The sequence below is a fragment of the Cyprinus carpio genome, chromosome A2, assembly GCF_018340385.1.
Source record: "Cyprinus carpio isolate SPL01 chromosome A2, ASM1834038v1, whole genome shotgun sequence".
Taxonomy (NCBI): Eukaryota; Metazoa; Chordata; class Actinopteri; order Cypriniformes; family Cyprinidae; genus Cyprinus; species Cyprinus carpio.
The window spans coordinates 18,870,946-18,891,269 of record NC_056573.1 but is presented as its reverse complement, the minus strand read 5'-3'; the positions used below and the strand labels follow the sequence as shown (position 1 = coordinate 18,891,269).

The 20,324-nt window shown below is 36.5% G+C and overlaps 2 protein-coding genes across 5 annotated transcripts in view; both read left to right on the top strand.

Annotated features, from left to right (window-relative positions):
• Positions 1–2,366, top strand: part of LOC109063522 (unconventional myosin-IXb-like) — a 28,539-nt gene extending 26,173 nt beyond the window's left edge. For all 3 annotated transcript variants that reach the window (XM_042776983.1, XM_042776992.1, XM_042777001.1), the window contains 2 exons: positions 378–475; positions 757–2,366. In XM_042776983.1, coding sequence (XP_042632917.1) covers positions 378–475; positions 757–889 — 231 coding nt within the window. In that variant the 3' untranslated portion in view covers positions 890–2,366. The remainder of the gene's footprint in view (positions 1–377; positions 476–756) is intronic.
• A 278-nt stretch (positions 2,367–2,644) lies between these two features.
• LOC109068584 (hippocampus abundant transcript 1 protein-like) lies at positions 2,645–19,712 on the top strand. Of its 2 annotated transcripts, none has more exons than XM_042776971.1 (13): positions 2,645–2,837; positions 4,629–4,724; positions 10,722–10,784; positions 11,130–11,257; positions 12,017–12,131; positions 12,382–12,600; positions 13,296–13,409; positions 14,402–14,473; positions 14,651–14,763; positions 16,282–16,379; positions 17,472–17,638; positions 17,725–18,253; positions 18,435–19,712. In XM_042776971.1, exons 1-12 carry the CDS (start codon positions 2,754–2,756, stop codon positions 17,935–17,937), a joined length of 1,482 nt encoding a protein of 493 aa, XP_042632905.1. In that variant the 5' UTR covers positions 2,645–2,753; the 3' UTR covers positions 17,938–18,253; positions 18,435–19,712. The 2 variants fall into 2 exon arrangements, with proteins under 2 accessions (XP_042632905.1, XP_042632901.1); XM_042776967.1 differs by having other exon boundaries at positions 17,725–18,258.
• The last annotated feature ends 612 nt before the right edge of the window (positions 19,713–20,324 follow it).

Here is a 20,324-nt window from a genome sequence, read left to right as displayed (position 1 = left end):
CTGCACCCCTAACTGTTAAACCGTAGTTTAGATGTCAGGGATCGAATCTTCTAGTGGAAAGATGATACTTATTATTCTGATGTGTGATTCTTAATGAATCTGAAACATTGTGTAATTATTAATTTTAGTATTTGGTAACCATTTTATAAAAGCAGTTAACCTAAAACGCAGTGCTATTCTGAATACCGTCATAGCTGTAGACACCCCACCACACACTGTGGCTAACTATTTATAATGTAGCAAAGCCTCATGTACCTTATCGGTTAAATGTATGTGAATTTTTTTTGTCTAATAATTAGCCCCTTTGGTATAACAGCTTGCAATGTGAACCTTATGGCTCTCATCTTACATGATTTCATGATCTCATTTTCCATTAGATATTTGAGCGGCCAAAATTAGATTCAGATGTCGCCTCGATGGAGAGAGAAATTGAAAAGAACCTGCTTGAAAGAATCAGGTCTATTAAGAAGGAAAAGTGAGTTGAGAAATGAATGTTTAACATTTTCATTTTTTTTGTTCAGGAATTATTCTTGCTCCTGGGAAAATAATTGAAAACATTGTTATTTGTCTTCTAGCACAGTTTTAAATATGCTTAATTTAAAGTGAAGTAGTATCATTTCACATGTGCATTTTGATTTTATGTTCAAACCTCAGTAACTTTTGTCCAGGGGCAAAGAAAAAGTTTGTGCTGATGTTAAGAATTATTAGTACATACCTCTATTGTACAGTTCAAAACCTATTCTGTTTGTGGTTTAGGAATGATTTGGCCTGCAGACTACCTGAGTTTGAACAGGATAGCTCAGACGCTGAGAACATGGACTCCGAATCATTAGACAGTTCTGAGAGTCTACTAGAAGACCATTTTGTTGGTTTTGGATTGGGAGGTTAGTTATTGGGTATAGGACATTTTAATTACTTTATGTTTGGGCGCCACAGCATTCTCTTTGTTAAAGAGGGCTTGGATTTGCTGCTTTTGCGGTGAGCCAGTTGTTGAGCTTGAGTTATTTAACCTGCTGTTTCTCTAACCATGGGTTTGCACTGCTGCTTTTACAGAAATTTTTACAAGTTTGTGTTAATATATTTAGTCCTCAGTGGCTAATCCAAAGCATCTCTTTCAGCAAACATCGCCTTGAACAGCTCCAAGCCAGAGAAACCTGCTAAACCTCCTGATCCAACACGGGATCCTAAAACAGAGAGCAAACAGCCTGCTGAAGAGTTAAATCAAAACCGCTCTGCCTCACATCGAGGTGGAGTCCAGTCCATGTGTGTCATCCAGAGCCAAGACGTCCCAAAATCCCTCGCCGCCTCCTTTTCTGCAGGCAATCAGGGCAAGAGACGGTTTTCAGACCTTGACATTCCGTTTATAGATGAGGATGTTTGACATTAAGTTACAACAAAAAGAACATATTCTAAAATCTGTGCAAATGTTTCTTTCCTGCAACGGTTCAAACAGTCGATATCCCATTTCTGACCATATCAACACTCACTTTCTTTTGAGGAATAAATCAAATGCTTGGTTTATGCATGCTGTCTTAAACCATGTTGTCCTGTTGTGTTTGTAGAATACATTTGTAAAACAAAACGTGGGTATATTTAAAAGAACTTTAAAGCCATAATTAATTTGAATTATGTTTTGCTAAGATTTAAAAATTCCTTATATTCTTGGCAACACTTTGGTAGGTTAAAATATTTTATTGAGAGTTTATTATTATTATTATTATTATTATTATTGATATATATATTTTTTTGTCTAATCCAACTTTTTGTGTGGAGTATATTGGAGTGGTCTGGGCCTTTAGATGAGTAGTTGTTCATTATTCTCACAACCAAGAACTGTTCTCTTAATGCAATATTAAATTCATTGTTTTCTGTGAAATTACTGTAAGTGGTATATGTCATGTGTTTCATATGTAAATATTTGTTAAAACTTTTAATTTTAAGATTGGAAGATGTTGGAAATAATATCTCCGGGTTCTTGCATTCATGTTTTATGTGCACTGTTGAAGCTGCTGCAAGATTTCAATGGGTTTTTTTTTAAATGCACAGTTATTCACGGCAGATTCTGAGATTTTTCTTATCAGCAATCAAATTACATTTGTTTTAAGGAGAAATCTGCAAAAAAATGTTTGTTTCATAAAGGAGGATGTTTTATATTGTAAGGATAGTACAGATATGGTTACAACAAGTGTGTTAAAACTGGTAAGCCAGTGCTGCATATTGAAAACTAGAAAAAATGAGAACACGCATTTTTTGTTTTGGAAATCTTAATACATCTTGACTGTAAATAGTTTTATGTTATGGGAATTTAAATAAAATTATTTCAAAACTGCTGTTGGCATTTAAAAAATAAAGTTCCAGCAAAATCATTGTGAATTAATGTCATTTATTCTTCAAAAATAAGTTTAACAAAGTAACAACACCCTTATTTTTTATTTTATTTTATTTTATTTTTTTTTGCCTGGCGAAACCCAGTCTGGTAGTGAGGATAAACAATAATAGCACCCGATTATGGTAATAAGCACTTTGGGCTCACACGGACAATATACTCAGCCAATCAAATCTCGAGGAAAAACACTCCCGTATGATGTTGGCCAATTAGAAGCCTGCATTGAAAAAAATGGGCCGGACTCCCGAGAGCGAAGACTGAGGACAGGAAGTCGCATATTTTAGCGTGGATGCTAACGGTGAACTGTTATATTTAGCCACACCTCGCAGGTCCATCTCCCACAAACAAGAATGGATATAAGTTAACAATGACTGGAGAGAAAAAGAAGAAAAAGCGGCTGAACCGCAGCATTCTTCTTGCCAAGAAAATCATCATTAAAGATGGAGGCACTGTGAGTAAAACATTTCTTTGTGGCAGTTAGCCATATGCTAGTCAGGGCTAGCAAGCTAAGTCAGTGTTTTTACAGGATGAGCTGTAACAACTCTATATTGAGTGTCATTTCGATTGGCAACCTGTCAGGCATCTTCTGGTGATTTCATCTGTTTCGGGATGTAAACTCGTATCTCTTTACTTATGAAGAGAAACGAACAGTAATCTGTCAGAGACAGTAGTTTCATTAGACAGAAAAAAAACAAGCCAGCTGGCAAGAAAGCCGGTCAGATCGATCATGGCTTGCGTTTTGACATCGAGAGAGTTACCTTATGTACAAACCTGGAAGCTTGGAATTAAGACAATGTACTAATTTAGTTAAGGAGTAGTTAGTCTTCATGGTGACCATCAGTGACAGAAGTGTGTGTCCCATCAGAACAGAAATGAACAGGCTTTTATGACATCTGTTCTGTCCGACTGTTTACCTTATGTGTTCTCTATAAGAATGTTGTGTTATGGTTTTGTCATGTTGTTTTGGTTGTGAACTGAATTTAAACAGAGTCGATTTGGCCTTAAAATGTCGAGAAAGCTGCTAAAGGGCTGTCAAATTTTAATGAAGACTTTATGAGCTAGTAGGATGTATTCACGTGATATACTGTGTAGTCTATGGCATCATTGTCCTTTGAGGAAACACTCAAGACTATTTTTAGAAGGTCCATAGACTCAAAGATGTTTGAAAACACTGTAAGGGCATTACGACTCATCACCATCTAAGACTAAATATTGTTGTACACCCTGAAATCATAATGTTTCATGGTGTTTTGTAACCTGTGCTTGGTTGCATTGTCTAATACAGGGTTCCAAGTTTTAACATTTGAGTTTGATTAATCGTACAGCCCCATTAGTTTATTTAAATGTTTCTTTCAGTTTAATTAATGATTAGCTTTTTATCAACTCACATCACAAACAAAACCCTGTGTTCTGTTTGGGAAACCTCAGGTCTAATAGTGAATGAACTTGGTCAGTTTGTAGCAGACTAAAGTGTATGTCTGCTATGAAAGTAAATATGTTTTTCTATGACCTGTCCTATGTAATTAAAACACACTACAGGTTTTCCCAGAAGTGTAAGATGGTTTTACACTGTACCATAAACAACTTGTAGCCTACATAATATTTTGCTCTTCTTAACTTTATTGAGAGCTTTTACAAATATGTTATAGACAACACAATGAAGGCAAATGTACAGACTGACATTGTGTTAACCCTCTATTATCCTGCATAGCTGTGTTAGCACGGTTTGAAAGCCGCTTGGACACAGGCCTCAGAACCCCCCCATAGCATCCATAGCATTGTGTTTAGTCTGCAGACTATTAAACGCAGAAGTGTGGGCTTTCTTGTGTACCATTAAACTTCCGATGTTCTGCGTGCATATTTTCTATAAGGGTATGGCAAGACCGTTTTAGGCTTTAGGGGTTGATTTAGGGTGAGACATCCATCTGATATTTGTTTTCTAAAGTAAAAGCTTTTGCAGTGCACCAGATAAATAGCAAGTAAGTGTGAGATACTTAGTCTGGAATTGTAGGCCCTTTGGACCATGTTATTGCACACTATGATCTTGTTTATTTAGTGATAATAAATGGTAATAAAGCATCTGTTATGTCAAAAATATTATATCTGTGATGTGTATCATGCCTTCTCCCATTTATCTTGTCAAAACTTCCTCCTTATTACTTTATCTGTGTTGTTCACATTAAATCCTGTATTTGGTTTGTTTGTAGAAACATTATTAGTAAAGTAAATTCTCCTTGTTTAGCCACAGGGGATTGGAGAGCCCAGTGTCTATCATGCTGTGGTGGTTATCTTCCTGGAGTTCTTCGCCTGGGGACTGCTCACCACTCCCATGCTTACGGTAAACCAGATTTGCTTCATCTGCCTCATTCACAGTTTCAGATCAGAGCAAATTATGAGCCATGAATGTTTGCATTCATCCTCCCTTCCTTTTGTATCCATAACAAGGAGTGACATTTCCCATTGCCCGGATCTGAGGAGCCTTGTACAAATTTATGAATAAATGAATCCTGATCAGATGGAGAGGGCAGAATTATGCACTCAGTTTTAGTTGATGAGGGATGCATTGTGTCAACAGAGTCTAATGAACCCAGCCATATTAAAACAACATCAAACGGTATCATGCTAATAATGACCTTTTTATTCTGAAGGCTAACTGGGAGGTTTGTCAGGCCACATGGTTGTAAATGAAGCTGAAGCTGTGATTTACTTTGTAACGTTGTGCCAGTTGTTTTTATGCCGGTCAGCATGATACTATTGTTGACTCTGTATCCAGTACAGTCACAGCATGCTGCACAAAGTGCTATCTGCAAAACCTTTTGTCTCAAAGTGATCTGTGGCTTTGAGTGTAACTGGTGTTTCCTTATGATTTACACTGCATGTAAAGTGGAACTGCAGTTTCCTTTTCTTGAATAATGTGTGAATTAAAAGCAACCCCTTAGAGTGAAATCTGGACTAATCAGGCCAAGCTTAGTATATATTAATACATATTAAATGCATTTAAATGTATATTTGACCATATATGCATGTTTTTGAAAGAAGTCTTATTCTCATCAAGGCTATATTTTATTTCATTAAAAATACAGTAAAACAGTTATTGTGAATTGTAATTTAACAATATTATTTTTTCATTTTGATATATTATTTAATATATTTAAAATTTAATTTATAATTTTTATATATTATTTCATATATTTAAAATTTAATTTATTCTTGTGGTAGCAAAATTTTCAGCAGCTATTACTCCAGTCTTCAGTGTCACATGATGCTTCAGAAATTAGGGATGCACCGAAATGAAAATTCTTGCCCGAAGCTAAACTGAACAAAATGAAACACTGGGCCGAAAACCAAATACCGAACACGGTTTTTCAAGTTTTTTCCCCCATTTCATAAATTAAATAGCCAAATTGTGCTTTTTACTGTTTTGTCTTGCTTTTCAAAGAAAGAAATAAACTACAAAACAACAATTTAAAAATATTTAACACTCAACATTTTTAACATTCTTGCAGACACTATACCAACAAAGCACAATTTAACTTAAAATTAATAAGCTAGTAAAATAGTATTTTTTTGGCCATCAGACCCCCTTCTTGAATCAGGCATGTATTTTTTTTTTTTTTTTTTTTTTCTCTGTACAATTAAAAGCAGCCTTGCTGAGTATAGATTTAATTTAAAACAGAAAATATTACAGATCCTAATTTGAACGTTATGTGTGAATGTTATAACAGAGCTGTTGTAAAAAAAAATATTATCATTATTATTGTCTTTTTATTTTATTGTACAGAACAACAGTAAAATTACAATACTAACATTTATGAATGTTGATAGAGTTTTTTTCTCAACTTTTATTTTGGTGGAAACGCGCAGGAAGACCTAAATGCTTCTTTATGTTGACAAAAGCTGATTTATAAATGAGTCTCATTACAAATACGTTATACGTATCGCATTGTCACATTTTTTGTAAAAATTCATAAAAATGTGACTACGCAACTGACGAGTAACACTGTTTCAGCACAGATTTTCCTCGCGCTTTGGACTTTGAACCCTGGTTAACAAGCAGATAGCGCGGCGAGTTCACACAGTGCTGTCAGAATACATGCAGTGCGTGAGTGTATTAGAAAACATAACATAACAGCACTGTCTCCCTCATTTTACACACCTGATTCAACTTGTCAGCTCATAAAAAGTAAAGAGTTGTGAGAAAATATGATGCGTGACAGATCTGCTTCATGTTCAGCAGTGGCAGCTCTTAAAGTAATAGCAGCCAAAATAACCTAATAACTCAACTGCTTTGATGTCTCTTAATCAAAGAACAACAAAAAAAAGCTTTAAATATTCATCTATATTTAATTTAGTGTTTGATAACTTTATTCAATTTCTGTATATTTTCTACTTTCTGAAGGACATGGGTAGCTAAATATGACCTTTATTATAATGGGTTTTATGTCAAGATTGATAGCTCTCAATCATAGCTACTGTAATGTTAAATGGCTATAGTCAGTAGTTAAATATTAGGAAATTCTATTCTCTGTTTCCTAGAGACATCAGTAGTATTGGTATCAGCGATACTCACCTTCAGACATAAAAAAAGATACCACTTAACAAATATAAAAAAAAATATGCTGTCTTATGTTAGGTGGGATTAATCACAATTAATTTCAGAAAAAAATCTGTGATTCGATTGACAGAACTAGTAAAAATGTATTTTTACTATGTGGTCAGTTTTTTGGGGGGTTAAATTACTAGCTATTGGTAGTGGCTGAAATTTACATAGTCCCTAGTTTCTTAATGTTTTGTATATGAATCAAGTAAAACCATTAATTGTCTTCATTTCCCAGTGTGGGAGGTGGATTTGAATTTAGTGGGTGTAGTTGAGCCAGAGAGTTGCCTCAGTGCACTTTGTTCTGGCCTTTTATTTGATTAGTAGCCTCTGATACTGAAGCACTAATGAGCCTAACAAACCCTTCCAGCTGAATGCCACACTGACAAGTCTTATGTCTCAGCGAGATGCACAGTTTTGCTCTTTCAGACAGTGCAGTCGAGTTCTGTTTCAGTGTGCCCTAAAATCTGAGGGCCATATCAAATTAACACAGCAGGTGAAATGTGTGTTCAGATGCTTTGTTTTCATCTCCCAGCAGAGCAATGGAACAGCCTGTTCACAGCATTTATTCAGACATTATATTGGGGAAAAGTAGTATTACATTTCAGTACAATTCAAATTCACCCATAATTTCTTAAATGAGAGAAAGAAAAACAAACAAACAATTGAAACATTAAGTGAAAGTGAAGAAACAATAAATCCCAATTTCTTTGATTGGTGCATTATTGGCTTGTTAGACTGTTTACATTTCCATGATGTTATTAGTGACTGAAGTAGTAGTAGTATCAGGTTTTGTTTTCACTCATTGTATGAATCTGACCTATATACAAATAGAATCCTGTTTGCAGGACAATGCATACAGATTCATTTACAACAGACCAACAATGCTGAATTATCAATAACCAGTTAGTTTCTTCTTTTATTAAGTCCATTCTAGCTTAGCAGTTATAGAAAATAACTGATAAACTGATATCACTTGTGACTTTTTATTTTATTTTTTAAAGCCCATCAGAATCAAGAATTGAACATGCCGCTGTATAAGTAAAGTTAAATATTCCCTTAGACTTTTGGACCTCTTGGAACTGAAGACTGTCTTTGAATTCATATACAGGTCAGTTGATTTGTTTCCCAGTCATAAAAGAACAGATCTCTTTTGTACACTTATGTACATATGTAAAACATTGACACTGTTGTACACAGTGAGTTTAATGATTAATCAAACTGTGGGAATCATTGCTCCAGTTAGAGGCTTGCACCCGCCATCATCGGCAATGACTGTACTTGTGCTCAGCCTCAAATAGAAAGCTGTTCACCTTTCAAAATGCACAAGTAACATTTCTGTTTCAATACAGCCTTGCCTTGTACTTTATTATGGGTTTGTCATTTCATTGCACAGTCAAAACATGTTTTGTACTTGAGGTGGTTATTTTGTAACCTTCAGAAAAAAAAGCAGCAATGACACTGCATTTATCTGGAAAAACATATGATCTGTTGGATCATGTAGCAAACTTGGTTTGTGGACTTCTTGGGTATTTGATACTAAGATTACAGGCATCTTTCCACCCTTGTAATGATAATAATACTCCTTAGAAAAACAATAGGGCCCTGTGCCCCTAGTGGCTTGGGCCCTAAATAATAAACAAAGCAATTCCAATGGTGTCCTCGCAACATTGGTGCTTGAGCGCTAATAAATAAATACATTTCTCTATCTCTACTTTGACTGTTTGTTCTTAAAATGCTTAAATGTTAAATAATGTCAGTCGGCTGAAAATGTACAACATAATCCATTTCCTCATTAAAAATTATTATTATTAGGGCCCGAGCACGCTAGAAACGTTCTAACGTATGTTAGCAACAACTAGTGTTAAAGCATGCCATTAATGCATTGAAACAGGAAGTTGCTGTAATTCAATATCCAAGTCTGACCCAATTTTAATATATTTGATGTCCTGCCTTGCACACATCTACATGGCAATATTCAGTTATAGTCATAGCGCCATCTACTGGCAACAGGAAGTGACGTTTAATACTATGATGCACTCCTAGCAATATAGTAAAATATGACGGCGTGTGATAAACATGCTAAAACATGTTAAAACATGCTAGCAACACATAGCTAAGTGTTAATGCATGTTATTAATGCCATGAAACAGGAAGTATACAATGACCGATCTGCCCCAAACTTTGTTTGATAAGAGTCCTGGCCTGAAGACATCTACATGTCAAAATTTAGTTTGGCAAAACTTTCAACGAGGCACCCCTTCCGCTATGTTTCACTTATGTGTACATAATTCGGTACTCTTTAATTCTCTTGAAATCATAATTCCTTTGCAATGCTAAATTGCAAAGATCTTGCGTTTTCGTTGAAGGACGTGTCCATGGCAACCTGACAAATTTCCATCCTGAACACATGCCCATATTCAGTTGTAGTCATAGTGCCAGCTGCCAACAGGAAGCGGCATGTTTTACACTGTAACAAACTCCTGCTAGAGATTAAAATGACATAAACATTATATTTGGTCAGTCTAATCTAAAGGCCTTTTGCGATGTGTGATGATTTTGTGTTTTCGTTGAAGGTCTGTCCGTGGTGTTTTGCCCTGGAAAATGCCATTGTTGTAACTTCAGCCATACAATGTCCGATCTGCCCCAAACAATATTTGATAAGAGTCCAGGCTTGAACACATTTTAATGCCAATATTAAGTTATAATCATAGTGCCACCTCTTGGTTTTACACTAACTTAAACATGCAATGTCCGATCTGCCCCATAGTTCAGGTTTGGTAAGAGTCCTGACCTGAAAACATCTACTTGAGTGAAGTGATGTGTGGCCAAGTGTGGTGACCCATACTCGGAATTTGTGCTCTGCATTTAACCCATCCAAGTGCACACACACCGTTAACACCCCCCACGCCCCCCCCCCCCCAGCACCACCTGTTGGCAACAGGAAATGTCATGTCCAGTCTGCCTCAAATTTCTTGTTTGATAAAAGTCCTGGCCTGAAGACATCTGCTTGCCAATATTCAGTTGTAGTCATAGCGCCACCAGCTGGCAGCAGGTAGTTTGGCAGATATAAATGACTTTGACATATTCCTCCTATGTTTATAACTTTAAATGCATATTGCCCACCGTTCACTGTTTTCCTAAGGTCACCGGGTGGAGGTGGCTCTGGGTGTGAGGGCTCTTTCAACGCTGCTTGCAGCTTTAATCTATGTATTATTTTTGTATTATATTTAAGCAAACTTGGCTATTGTTGCCAAGTATAATCAAAATGTTTAATGCCTGAAGTAAAGTAAAATATTAGGTAAGTTTTCTACAGTTGTATACTACATGAACACTGATAGTTTTGACAGATATGTAATCATGCTTATTTCAACGCACCAATATAAAAATACATAATAATAAACAAAGTCAGTTTTTAAATAATTCATTTAAATTGGAAGTCTATTAATGCATCTCTGCCTCTCTCTGAGAGGGGGAGTGGGAGGAATCTTGAAATTAGTCTAAAAGTGCATTGAATTCATTGTGATGATGTTGCATACTTTTATATGGTGAGCAAAGTCTGTGCAAATATATTTGATGCATCACCTAATCCTTATTGTTATCCAGTAGCAGTGCTTTTTTGATGAGTTCTGTCGGAGAGTAAAACTAGTGAATAATTACCAGTTTATGGTTATTTTGTAGCCAACAGATTATCTGTTTACAGCATACAATTGTGGTCAATCTGTGTTTTCGTTTCAGGTGTTACATCAGACATTCCCCCAGCACACATTCCTGATGAATGGACTTATTCATGGTGTCAAGGTAGGACATTGACTCCAGCCATTCACTTTTACTCATGCTTTTTCCTCTTCTCCCTTTCTGATGTGAGAAGAGATAAGAGTTATGATTGAAGCTTGCTACTTTTATGGTTGGCATGTTTATTCATGATAAGCCCTGCTCATAAAGTGATGCCCTTAAAACTGGTGAAGTGGGGACATTATGTACCATTTTTAAACCTGAATGATAAACAAGATTCTGTGATCCAGCCAGTGTTACTGTTAAGTTTGTCACATCCTGACAGAGTCTTGTTGTGTCATGCAGTTGTTTTCGTAACTTTAAAAGTAAATGTGCCATTTAAGGGAGTCATGCACCTTTGCATTCACTCAGGGCCTGCTGTCTTTTCTGAGTGCTCCATTAATTGGTGCTCTGTCAGATGTGTGGGGCCGGAAGTCCTTCCTGCTGCTCACTGTGTTCTTCACCTGCGCTCCCATCCCTCTCATGAAGATCAGCCCATGGTACGTCGCTTACATGAAGACAAATGCAGACGGGCCAATGCTCAAGGCTCACCCACTAAAGACTTCACATTGGACACGCGTAAAAAAAAAAAAAAAAAAAAAACTAAATCGCCTACACCTTAAGGTTACAATTTAGAGATGTAACAGTATGAAAATGTCCCGTCATGATTATAGTGACCTAAATTATCACGGTTATCAGTATTATCACGGTACTGTTAAAATGTGCTGGAAATGTTCAAAAAGTACTGACACAGAAATTGTTTTAACCAAGTTTTGTTTTTAAAATCTATAAACAATAAATAAAATTAATTTTCGTTTGCATAAACTAAAACTATAACTTTATCAGTAATGTCCAGATTTTAAATGACAACATGATGGACAACAGTTCATCTAATAACATATACGAAACGATCAAATAAAGCTTTGAAAAAGTTTAATAAAATGGTAAACCTCACATTTCAGCCTTTAAGTAAAGAAATGGGCAGTGATCATATGTATTTTATCTGCTTTATAAATAATTCTAGATACCATATCCGAATTGTTTAAATGTGTAGAATCCACATCAGCTGGTTTTTCATCAACAAGTCAAAATTTACAGCAGGAAATGCAAATTCTGTCTTTTTTTGCCAGACAAAAACTGGACACAGGCTGAATGTAAATGTAACTGTCTGTAAATCCACTCTCTGACAGCAGGTGGCACTAATGGAACAGCTGAATTAGAGCTGTTTCCTGTATTCTTCTCTCTGTCTGATCCTACAGGTGGTACTTTGCAGTGATCTCCATGTCCGGTGTGTTTGCAGTCACTTTCTCTGTTATCTTTGCATATGTGGCCGATATCACGCAGGAGCATGAAAGGATCACAGCCTATGGCTTGGTGAGCAGAGGACCATGATTCATGACATCCTTTTGATGTTGTGCTGTAACCAAATTCACTGCAACTATATGTGCAACAGCCTTTTTTTGTAGCGCTTAGGCGTATATTGGTTTCCTGTTGTTTTGAAAGCTGTCTGTGGTTTCCTTTTTTGCCCTGCAGATAAGAAACGAATGTGTTAATTGAATTGATGAACATTTCCCTTGCGGTCCGCACAGTTAATTAATCTCAAGATTCCGTTCCTCGCCCACAGGTATCAGCCACTTTTGCAGCCAGTCTGGTGACGAGCCCGGCGATCGGTGCATACCTGTCAGAAACATATGGAGATACTCTGGTGGTGATCCTTGCCACGGCCATTGCCCTGCTAGACATCTGTTTTATCCTGGTAGCGGTTCCTGAGTCCTTGCCTGAGAAGATGAGACCAGCTTCATGGGGAGCCCCAATCTCATGGGAGCAGGCAGACCCCTTTGCAGTGAGTCACTGATTTCTAGGGTTGGGAACCGTCCCGTATTAGCCGGGACGTCCCGTATATTGGGCTTAATTTATGTGTCCCGTACATGACCTACCTTGTCCCATTTCTTGACTGCTACTGACTGATACAACATTTTCAAATATATTTAAATAGAAATTGTAGTTTTTTTTTTTATTGTAATATTTCACAATATTACTGTAAGGCAAGGCAAGTTTATTTATATAGCACATTTCGTACACAGTGGTAATTCAAAGTGCTTTACATAAAAGAAGGTAAAATAATCATGAAGAAAAATAATAACAAAAATAAAACAAGCAATTTAAAAAACATGAAACTGTAAATAAATGCATAATTAATAAACATTAGAGACTTCTTTAAACAAATTATCGACCACTATCTTTTGAACAATAGTGTGTATATATTACATAATTATTCATATTAAATTTTGATTGATAAAAATGATTGATGGTCATCATTTCGATATTGATATTTTAATATAGTATTTTATGTTTTCCCATCTAAAACATTTTTGAAAAAGCTGTTTTGCATGTTCCCACTCAGGTTTCCTTGTTGCCTCAAATCACTACCATTGTCAATACCATTAAAAAAAAAAAAATGTCGTCTGTCACTTATTAAGTGAATCACCTACTCATTCTCTCTCAGTGTCATGCTCTCTCTGTGACTCTTGTTCACAGTCCTTGCGTAAGGTGGGCCAGGACTCCACGGTTCTCCTGATCTGCATCACAGTCTTCCTGTCTTACCTGCCTGAGGCTGGACAATATTCCAGTTTCTTCCTGTATCTCAGACAGGTACAGTTCACACCTTTTGTATCAATCCCACAGACACGGATCTGTAACTCCTTCTTATGTACTGGCATGGCAGATCTCTGAGGCTGCAGCTGCTGTTCGCTGCAGGTGGCATGAACATAGTGATGTTTATGCAAACACTCAAACCTTGTTGTAGCTTAAACAAATACCCATGAATCTGTGAGTCACACTTCACATAGCCTTCCTCACCCTTCAAGTAAATGGTTACAAATAACTGTTCTAACTGCTTGAGATAGTCATGTGATTTTTACTCACTCATCTTCCACGGTAGTTAAAGTGCATCCATTTTGCACAAGGCCATTTGCCCATATTTCAGAGCAGAGAATATTGTGGTTTTGAGACACATGCATGCAATACCACAGGCCTAATGTACCTGCATCCGATCACTGCAGTTCTTAGAAACATCATGTAACACGTTTTCTTCTTCTGCCTGAGTTACTGGAAATGAAGAAGATCTAAATGAGGAAACAGCATGCATGCATGGGTTTTTATATTAATAAATCAAAAGTTTATTTCACACCAGGGCTGTTATCGGAAACTAAAACCGTTTAAAAACATTTGTTAATTAAAATGTTGTATATATATATTATGTAATTATATATAAAACTTTAAATTACTTTTAAACTGTAAAATTATAAACTGAAAACTGAGACAGAAATAAGATTTAAATATAAATTTAAATTCATTTAAATATATATTTTTTAAATTATAAAAATGACAAACGCATATGAAATAAGTAAAATTAAAATGAAAACTGAAAATGTAAAAATAAAAGCTAATTCAAAATAGTAATAAAGAGCTATATTAGTTAAGAAATAATATTAAAATAACACCATTTATAGCACAATTAGATTCACTGGATTGTTGCACCTTAACTAAATTTCTCTTGTTATTGAATGGTTTTAACCTAAATCCTAAGATCTTCTTAAACTCTGTAAATTTCCTACTAAAAAACTTTTGACTTCAATTCCTAGGTCATTCGATTTACATCAGAAACAGTTGCTGCCTTCATTGCGGTGGTGGGAATCCTGTCCATCTTGGCTCAGGTTGGTTTCCAGGATTTTTTTCCATCCTTTCCATTGTAAGTTTGTACTGCCTGTCTCTGAGCAGCACAGCGTGTGTTCTTTCGCACTAATCTGCTTACTGTGCGAATGCGTCAGGCGTTAGGTTGTAAATAGAAGCCAGTGAAGATTTAAAGAATAATGGTTCATCTCTCTGTGCAGACGGTTGTCCTGGGAATCCTAATGCGTTCCATAGGGAATAAGAACACTATCTTGTTAGGCCTTGGCTTTCAGATCCTGCAGCTGGCCTGGTACGGCTTTGGCTCCCAGCCCTGGTGAGTTGATTATCTAGAAACCCACTAGAGGACAGCTAACTCTTCATTAGACATGGTACACTTCAGTTTGTAATCAGATTTGTACTTGAAATCAGTATTTCAGGGTTCCCGCGGGGTCTTAAAAAGCCTTAAAAGTATTGAATTTATTAATTTGGAAATAATACCTTAAAAAGACTTTAAAAAGTCTTGAATTTTGATGTCTAGGTCTTAAAAATTGTGCTGTATGTAACTTCTCCGTATTGTAATTTTCCTCAAAAGTTTCATTTGTCAACCACGATTATTTTGATTAAATGACGTAGTATAAATAAAGAGTGGCGGAACCAATAATTGAGAACGCAACGCAGCCCCGGGTCACAGTACAAAATACTGCGAACACGTGATGCCTTCAGTAAATGAAGATGACGCACTGCAGCACCACAACCATAGACTGCAAAGCAAAACAACACAACACAGACCTCAAGCAACATTGAGAGGGGAAGCGCGAAAAATCAAAAGAAAATCTCAGCATTCCACAGGAAAGGTTGACTGATGCCGTTATATTTTTTAACGTTTGTTGTTACATTAGCTAGCTACCAATTTCATTCTGAGGTTATGGGGAAATGTAAATTTAATGAAGCGTGGCTGGATAAAAACTCTTTTAGTCATTGGTTGAAACCAGTGGACAACCTTGATAAAGAGATTGCTGCCCTGAGTGAAGAGCTAAGGAGTTGACTGTGTTTCTTAATTTAATTTATTGTTGAGTTCTGATTTTCGATGTTTATTGTTCAGGGGTCTCTCAGTTCCCCATATTCAACAGCATGGAATAAGTAGCTAGCTAATGTTAAAAAACAACATTAGGCAAACTTTGTTCGGCAAACTTTCTTGTGGCCTATTGAAATGTTTTTATTTTTCAAACCTGCTTGACTTATCTTTTACCCATTCCACATTTGAAAAATAAATGAAAACAAGTTCAAGGATTTTGTTTTTCTTTGCTGGTAGGGACGTGAAATAGGCATTAATTTTTTATATAAATGGTCTTAAAAAGGTCTTAAAAAGACTTGAATTTAACTTAAAGAAACCTGTAGGAACCCTGGTATTTATTATTGTGATGTTTCATAAGCTTTATGAAACAAGACATAAAAAAAAATAAGAAATAAGACAAGAAAATAAGATGTTATGTTCTGCTTATGTGACTCATTTATCATGTCATTGCATGGATCATTTATATTTACATTTATGCATTTGGCAAACTTTTATTCAGAGCAACTTACAGACTTTTATTTTTTATTAGTTCTTGCTTTCCCTTGGAATCGAACACGTGACCTTGGCATTGCTAGCACCATGCTTTACTCTTTGAACTCTAGGAAAGCTATAATCAAGTTATCTATCTGTGTCTCTTGGCTGGAACTCAAATAGCCAAGTAAACATGACCTCAGCAGTGTGTGTTTTGGATCAGTGCATGTTCCTGAAACCAGTTACACATGCACGTAAACTAGAGGCTGTGTGTGTAAGAGAGTCTAATGGTTGATTTATCTCTTAGATGATGTGGGCCGCTGGAGCCGTTGCTGCCATGTCTAGCATCACCTTCCCAGCAATCAGTGCCATAGTGTCCCGCAACGCAGACCCCGACCAACAAGGTGAGACACATGCAGCAACACCACAGTAACATCGGCAAAAAGTGTCCAGTCTTAATGTATTCATACACAAAATCATCTGGCTGGCATATTTAGTTAAGCTTAGCCACAGAATGATTAGAGTCACTGCTTATTGTCATTGCATGGGTCTCTGAATTATATAATTCTGAGGGGTCATTAGCTGCATTCCGTGGACAAAAACAAAGCTTTGTTAGTTTCATGTCTCTTGTGTAACTATGCAATCTCGTCTCATGCAATAAAATCATTTAAACTTATTTATTTTATGTGCATGTATGTATTTGGTAGCCATGGAATAAACAGGATCATGTACAGTCTGCCAGTGCAGAATAAACCTGTTCAGTTTACTTTTAACTCAATAATGACTGACTGACCTTATGAAATTTGTTGAATTATTTTTTTATTGTGCACAGAATTGTGGTCGATACTAATGAGCTGATTAATTGTTTTAATGATAGTAAAATAGTATATTATATGATAGTAAATTATATTCTATTTTTGTGTAAATGTAGAATTATGCACTAAAAACTAAAATTATTTTAATTAAATACACTAAAGTTTGAAACCTTTTTTATAAAAGAAGATAGCATTTATTGTTATCAAAAATACAGTAATATTGTGAATGTATTACAATTCTAAACAAATGTTTACTATTTTAAAATAGAATTGCAGATGTTTCTCCAGTCTTCAGTGTTACATAATTCTTCAGAAATCATTCTAATATGCTGATTTGGTGCTCAGGAAATATTTATTATTATTATCAGGGCTTAGAACAGTTGTGCTACTTACTATTTTTGTGGAAACAATGATACACTTTTTTTCAGGATTAGAACAGCATTAATTAGATCTTGTAACATTTTGTAACTTTTTTGTGTCTTTACTGTTACTTTTGATCATTAAGTAATGAATGTGTCCTTGCTGGATAAAAGTAATGATTACTTAAAAAAAAAATTGTGCTACATTTTGAATGGTTGTGTATTATTGCATTATAATGTATATTTAAGTGACCGGTTTACTTTTTTAAAGAAGTGATTGGAAAAATGCACTCTTATTCAGTTTGTCCTGTTTCTCTGTCAGGTGTGGTGCAGGGAATGATCACAGGAATCCGAGGACTGTGTAACGGTCTGGGTCCAGCCCTCTACGGCTTCGTCTTCTACCTGTTTCACGTGGAGCTCAGTGAAATGGACCCCGCAGAGGGCCCAGAGAAGGGTGGCAAACCCAACATGGCCAACCCTACAGATGAGGTGAGTGTTAATAGGCAGTAAGAAATCTCTCTGTATTACAAAACATGTACCCACCCACAAATCTCTCTGCATCTGTGCCCCTTCAGAGTGCCATCATCCCCGGCCCTCCCTTCCTGTTTGGAGCATGCTCAGTGTTGCTGTCCCTGCTAGTTGCACTCTTCATCCCAGAGCACAATGCCCTCAACCTGCGGCCCGGCAGCTACAAGAAGCACAACAACGGCGCACAAAGCCACTTACACAGTTCGCAAGGTGGAACCTGTGAGGGCAAGGAGCCTCTACTGGAGGACAGCAGTGTATAACCCCACTGACAAGGGGGGTGGGCAACGGACCCCAAACCCCCTCACAATCACCACCCTTACCTTTCCAAACGCACACAAACAGTGCACCTTTTACACAAGATGACATCACTGTCCTCTCTTGTTCCCTCTCAGAATGAGCTGTGGGAACTGGTGCAGATATTACAAGTGCGGAACTGGGCCAACCGGGAGCTGACCTTGGCCTTGAGGAACAGGAAGTGGAGCAAAAGACATTTTGCCTTGCACAAGTGTAGGGAAATGCGAGCAGACCCAGTTTTGTGTTGATACAGACTTGGTGACAGTTTTCCTCATTTTTACTGTTACGTAGGTTTTTTTTTTTTTTTTTTTTTTTTTTTTTCAGAATTTCAACGTATATTATAGAAATGTTCCTTGTCCAAAGACCTTCTAACTGTAACAATAGGGAACGTGTCTGTCGTGATGTTACAGGCTAACTTTTGATGTGCTGCTTTCTACTGGTTCTTCTTGGGTTTGTACTACAGATTGAAAAGTGCTTCTGGAGAAGAGTGTCTGCTCTTTGAATCCTAGAGGAAACGCCACCAAGAAATGTAAGAAAGAAGGTCACAAGCATCCTTTCGCACAGTCATCACCGTTGTATCATGCCACTTCAACCTACATTTCTGTTGTTCTACATCAGATGAAATGGTTTGTACTTCCTCTCCTTTGCTCTTGTGATTTTAAGGGGTCTGTCATAATTCATGCAGGGGGAATAAAAGTTGCCTTTAAGTGACTTTCAATCACAATTACCAAACCTAGATGAAGACTACGCTCTGAGAAGGGTCAGTCGTATCGCTCCTGTTGGAGCCTGCTCATATTTCATTCTCATTTATCATCCGCCTCGCCACCAAAACTCCCTGTGAACGTCAACACTGCCATGTTACAACAGGCTAGCAGGGTTACGAGCTTACTGACCGCATACCTAGTTTTCATATTACCGCAAGCACTGATGTGGGTGGAATAGCTTACATGTTATTGGATGAGCGTCGCTAGATCCAGTGAATTAATATCACACATGCTGCTACTGTAGGGTGTACAAGGTTACAAAGTTCTGTGGTATTGTACTAGACTCTAAACGTGGTATTTCTATTAGAGCTGAGCTTTCTTGGCGTGTTGTAATTTTAGACCCCAAATTTTGTGGCCGATTTATATTTGTGGTGCATTTTCTTTCTGGTAAGACAGACTTTGAATACTTTTATCAGATCTCAACATGAACGTTGATTTTCCGGAGAAAACCTCAAGTGCATTTTTTTTATTTTTTATTAACCAGTATCTAGGTTTTGTTTATTTGGTTTTAGACACCATACCTATGTTTTTATTCATTTGTGTGTTTGACTGACACATTTTCAAGACAAATCCACAAGATGTTCCACAGACTTAGTCATTGTAACTTGTTTTTAGCTAATATTTTGGACCATTTTTGTTCTCTTACAGCATTGAAAACCATGTAAATGTTACTTAACATTGACTGAAAAGGTTTTTCCTTTATTTTGCATTGATCTGTATGACCAAACTTGAATGGAATTCTTTATCATATATCCTTGCAAGGAACAGAGACAATGGTTATCATCCTGTTTTGTACCTGCATAATTACTTCTCTCCACTAGCCACTAACTTGCAAAGAAATCTGGTGTTTGCCTCAGAAAAAGCCAATTAATTTGTGCCTAAAATGTGCTCTAAAAGAATAGAAACTGTATATGTGAATGAACTGGCTGTAAATATTAAGAACTAATGAGAAACTATTTATTAAAAGTTTATTGATATTGAGGTCTTTTTTTTTTTCTTTTTTTTTGAAATCATGGTACAATAATGGTTTATTGTGGATGTTTTGTTTTGCTTTTAATGTCCGCTAAAAAAATGTTCAATGTTCAGGGTTTAACAAAATCTTGCCTTTTTCAAAGCAGGCAAGGAGAAAAAGATCAACAATATACCTGATTGCCTAGGCTCTAGAGATTCAGACTAATATATTTGAAATGTGTGGACAGTAGTCAAGTCTGACATTTCTTTTAAAAATGTGTGCTGCATGAGGGTAGTCAAAGTCTTCCTGAGATCTACCTCCTGCTTCTGACAACTCAAATTTCTCCAAAGACATAGCTGCACTGCTTTGAAAAAGACAATGCAATGTTAGTCCACCAGAGGGCAGCAGTGGACAGCATTCTAGCCAACATGCACAGTGAATTTGTAAACAGGCTGTCAATGTTGCCAATTTAGCAACTTTTTCTTCCAAAAGCACCTAGCAACAAATTGAGCTATTTTTAAATTTGATTTGGCTACTTTTAGCAACTTTTGATAAGTGACTCAAACAATAAAAAGGCACACATTTTCCATCTAAATTTCACAAAAAGAGGAAACTAAAGTTGCCTAGCAGTACGCAC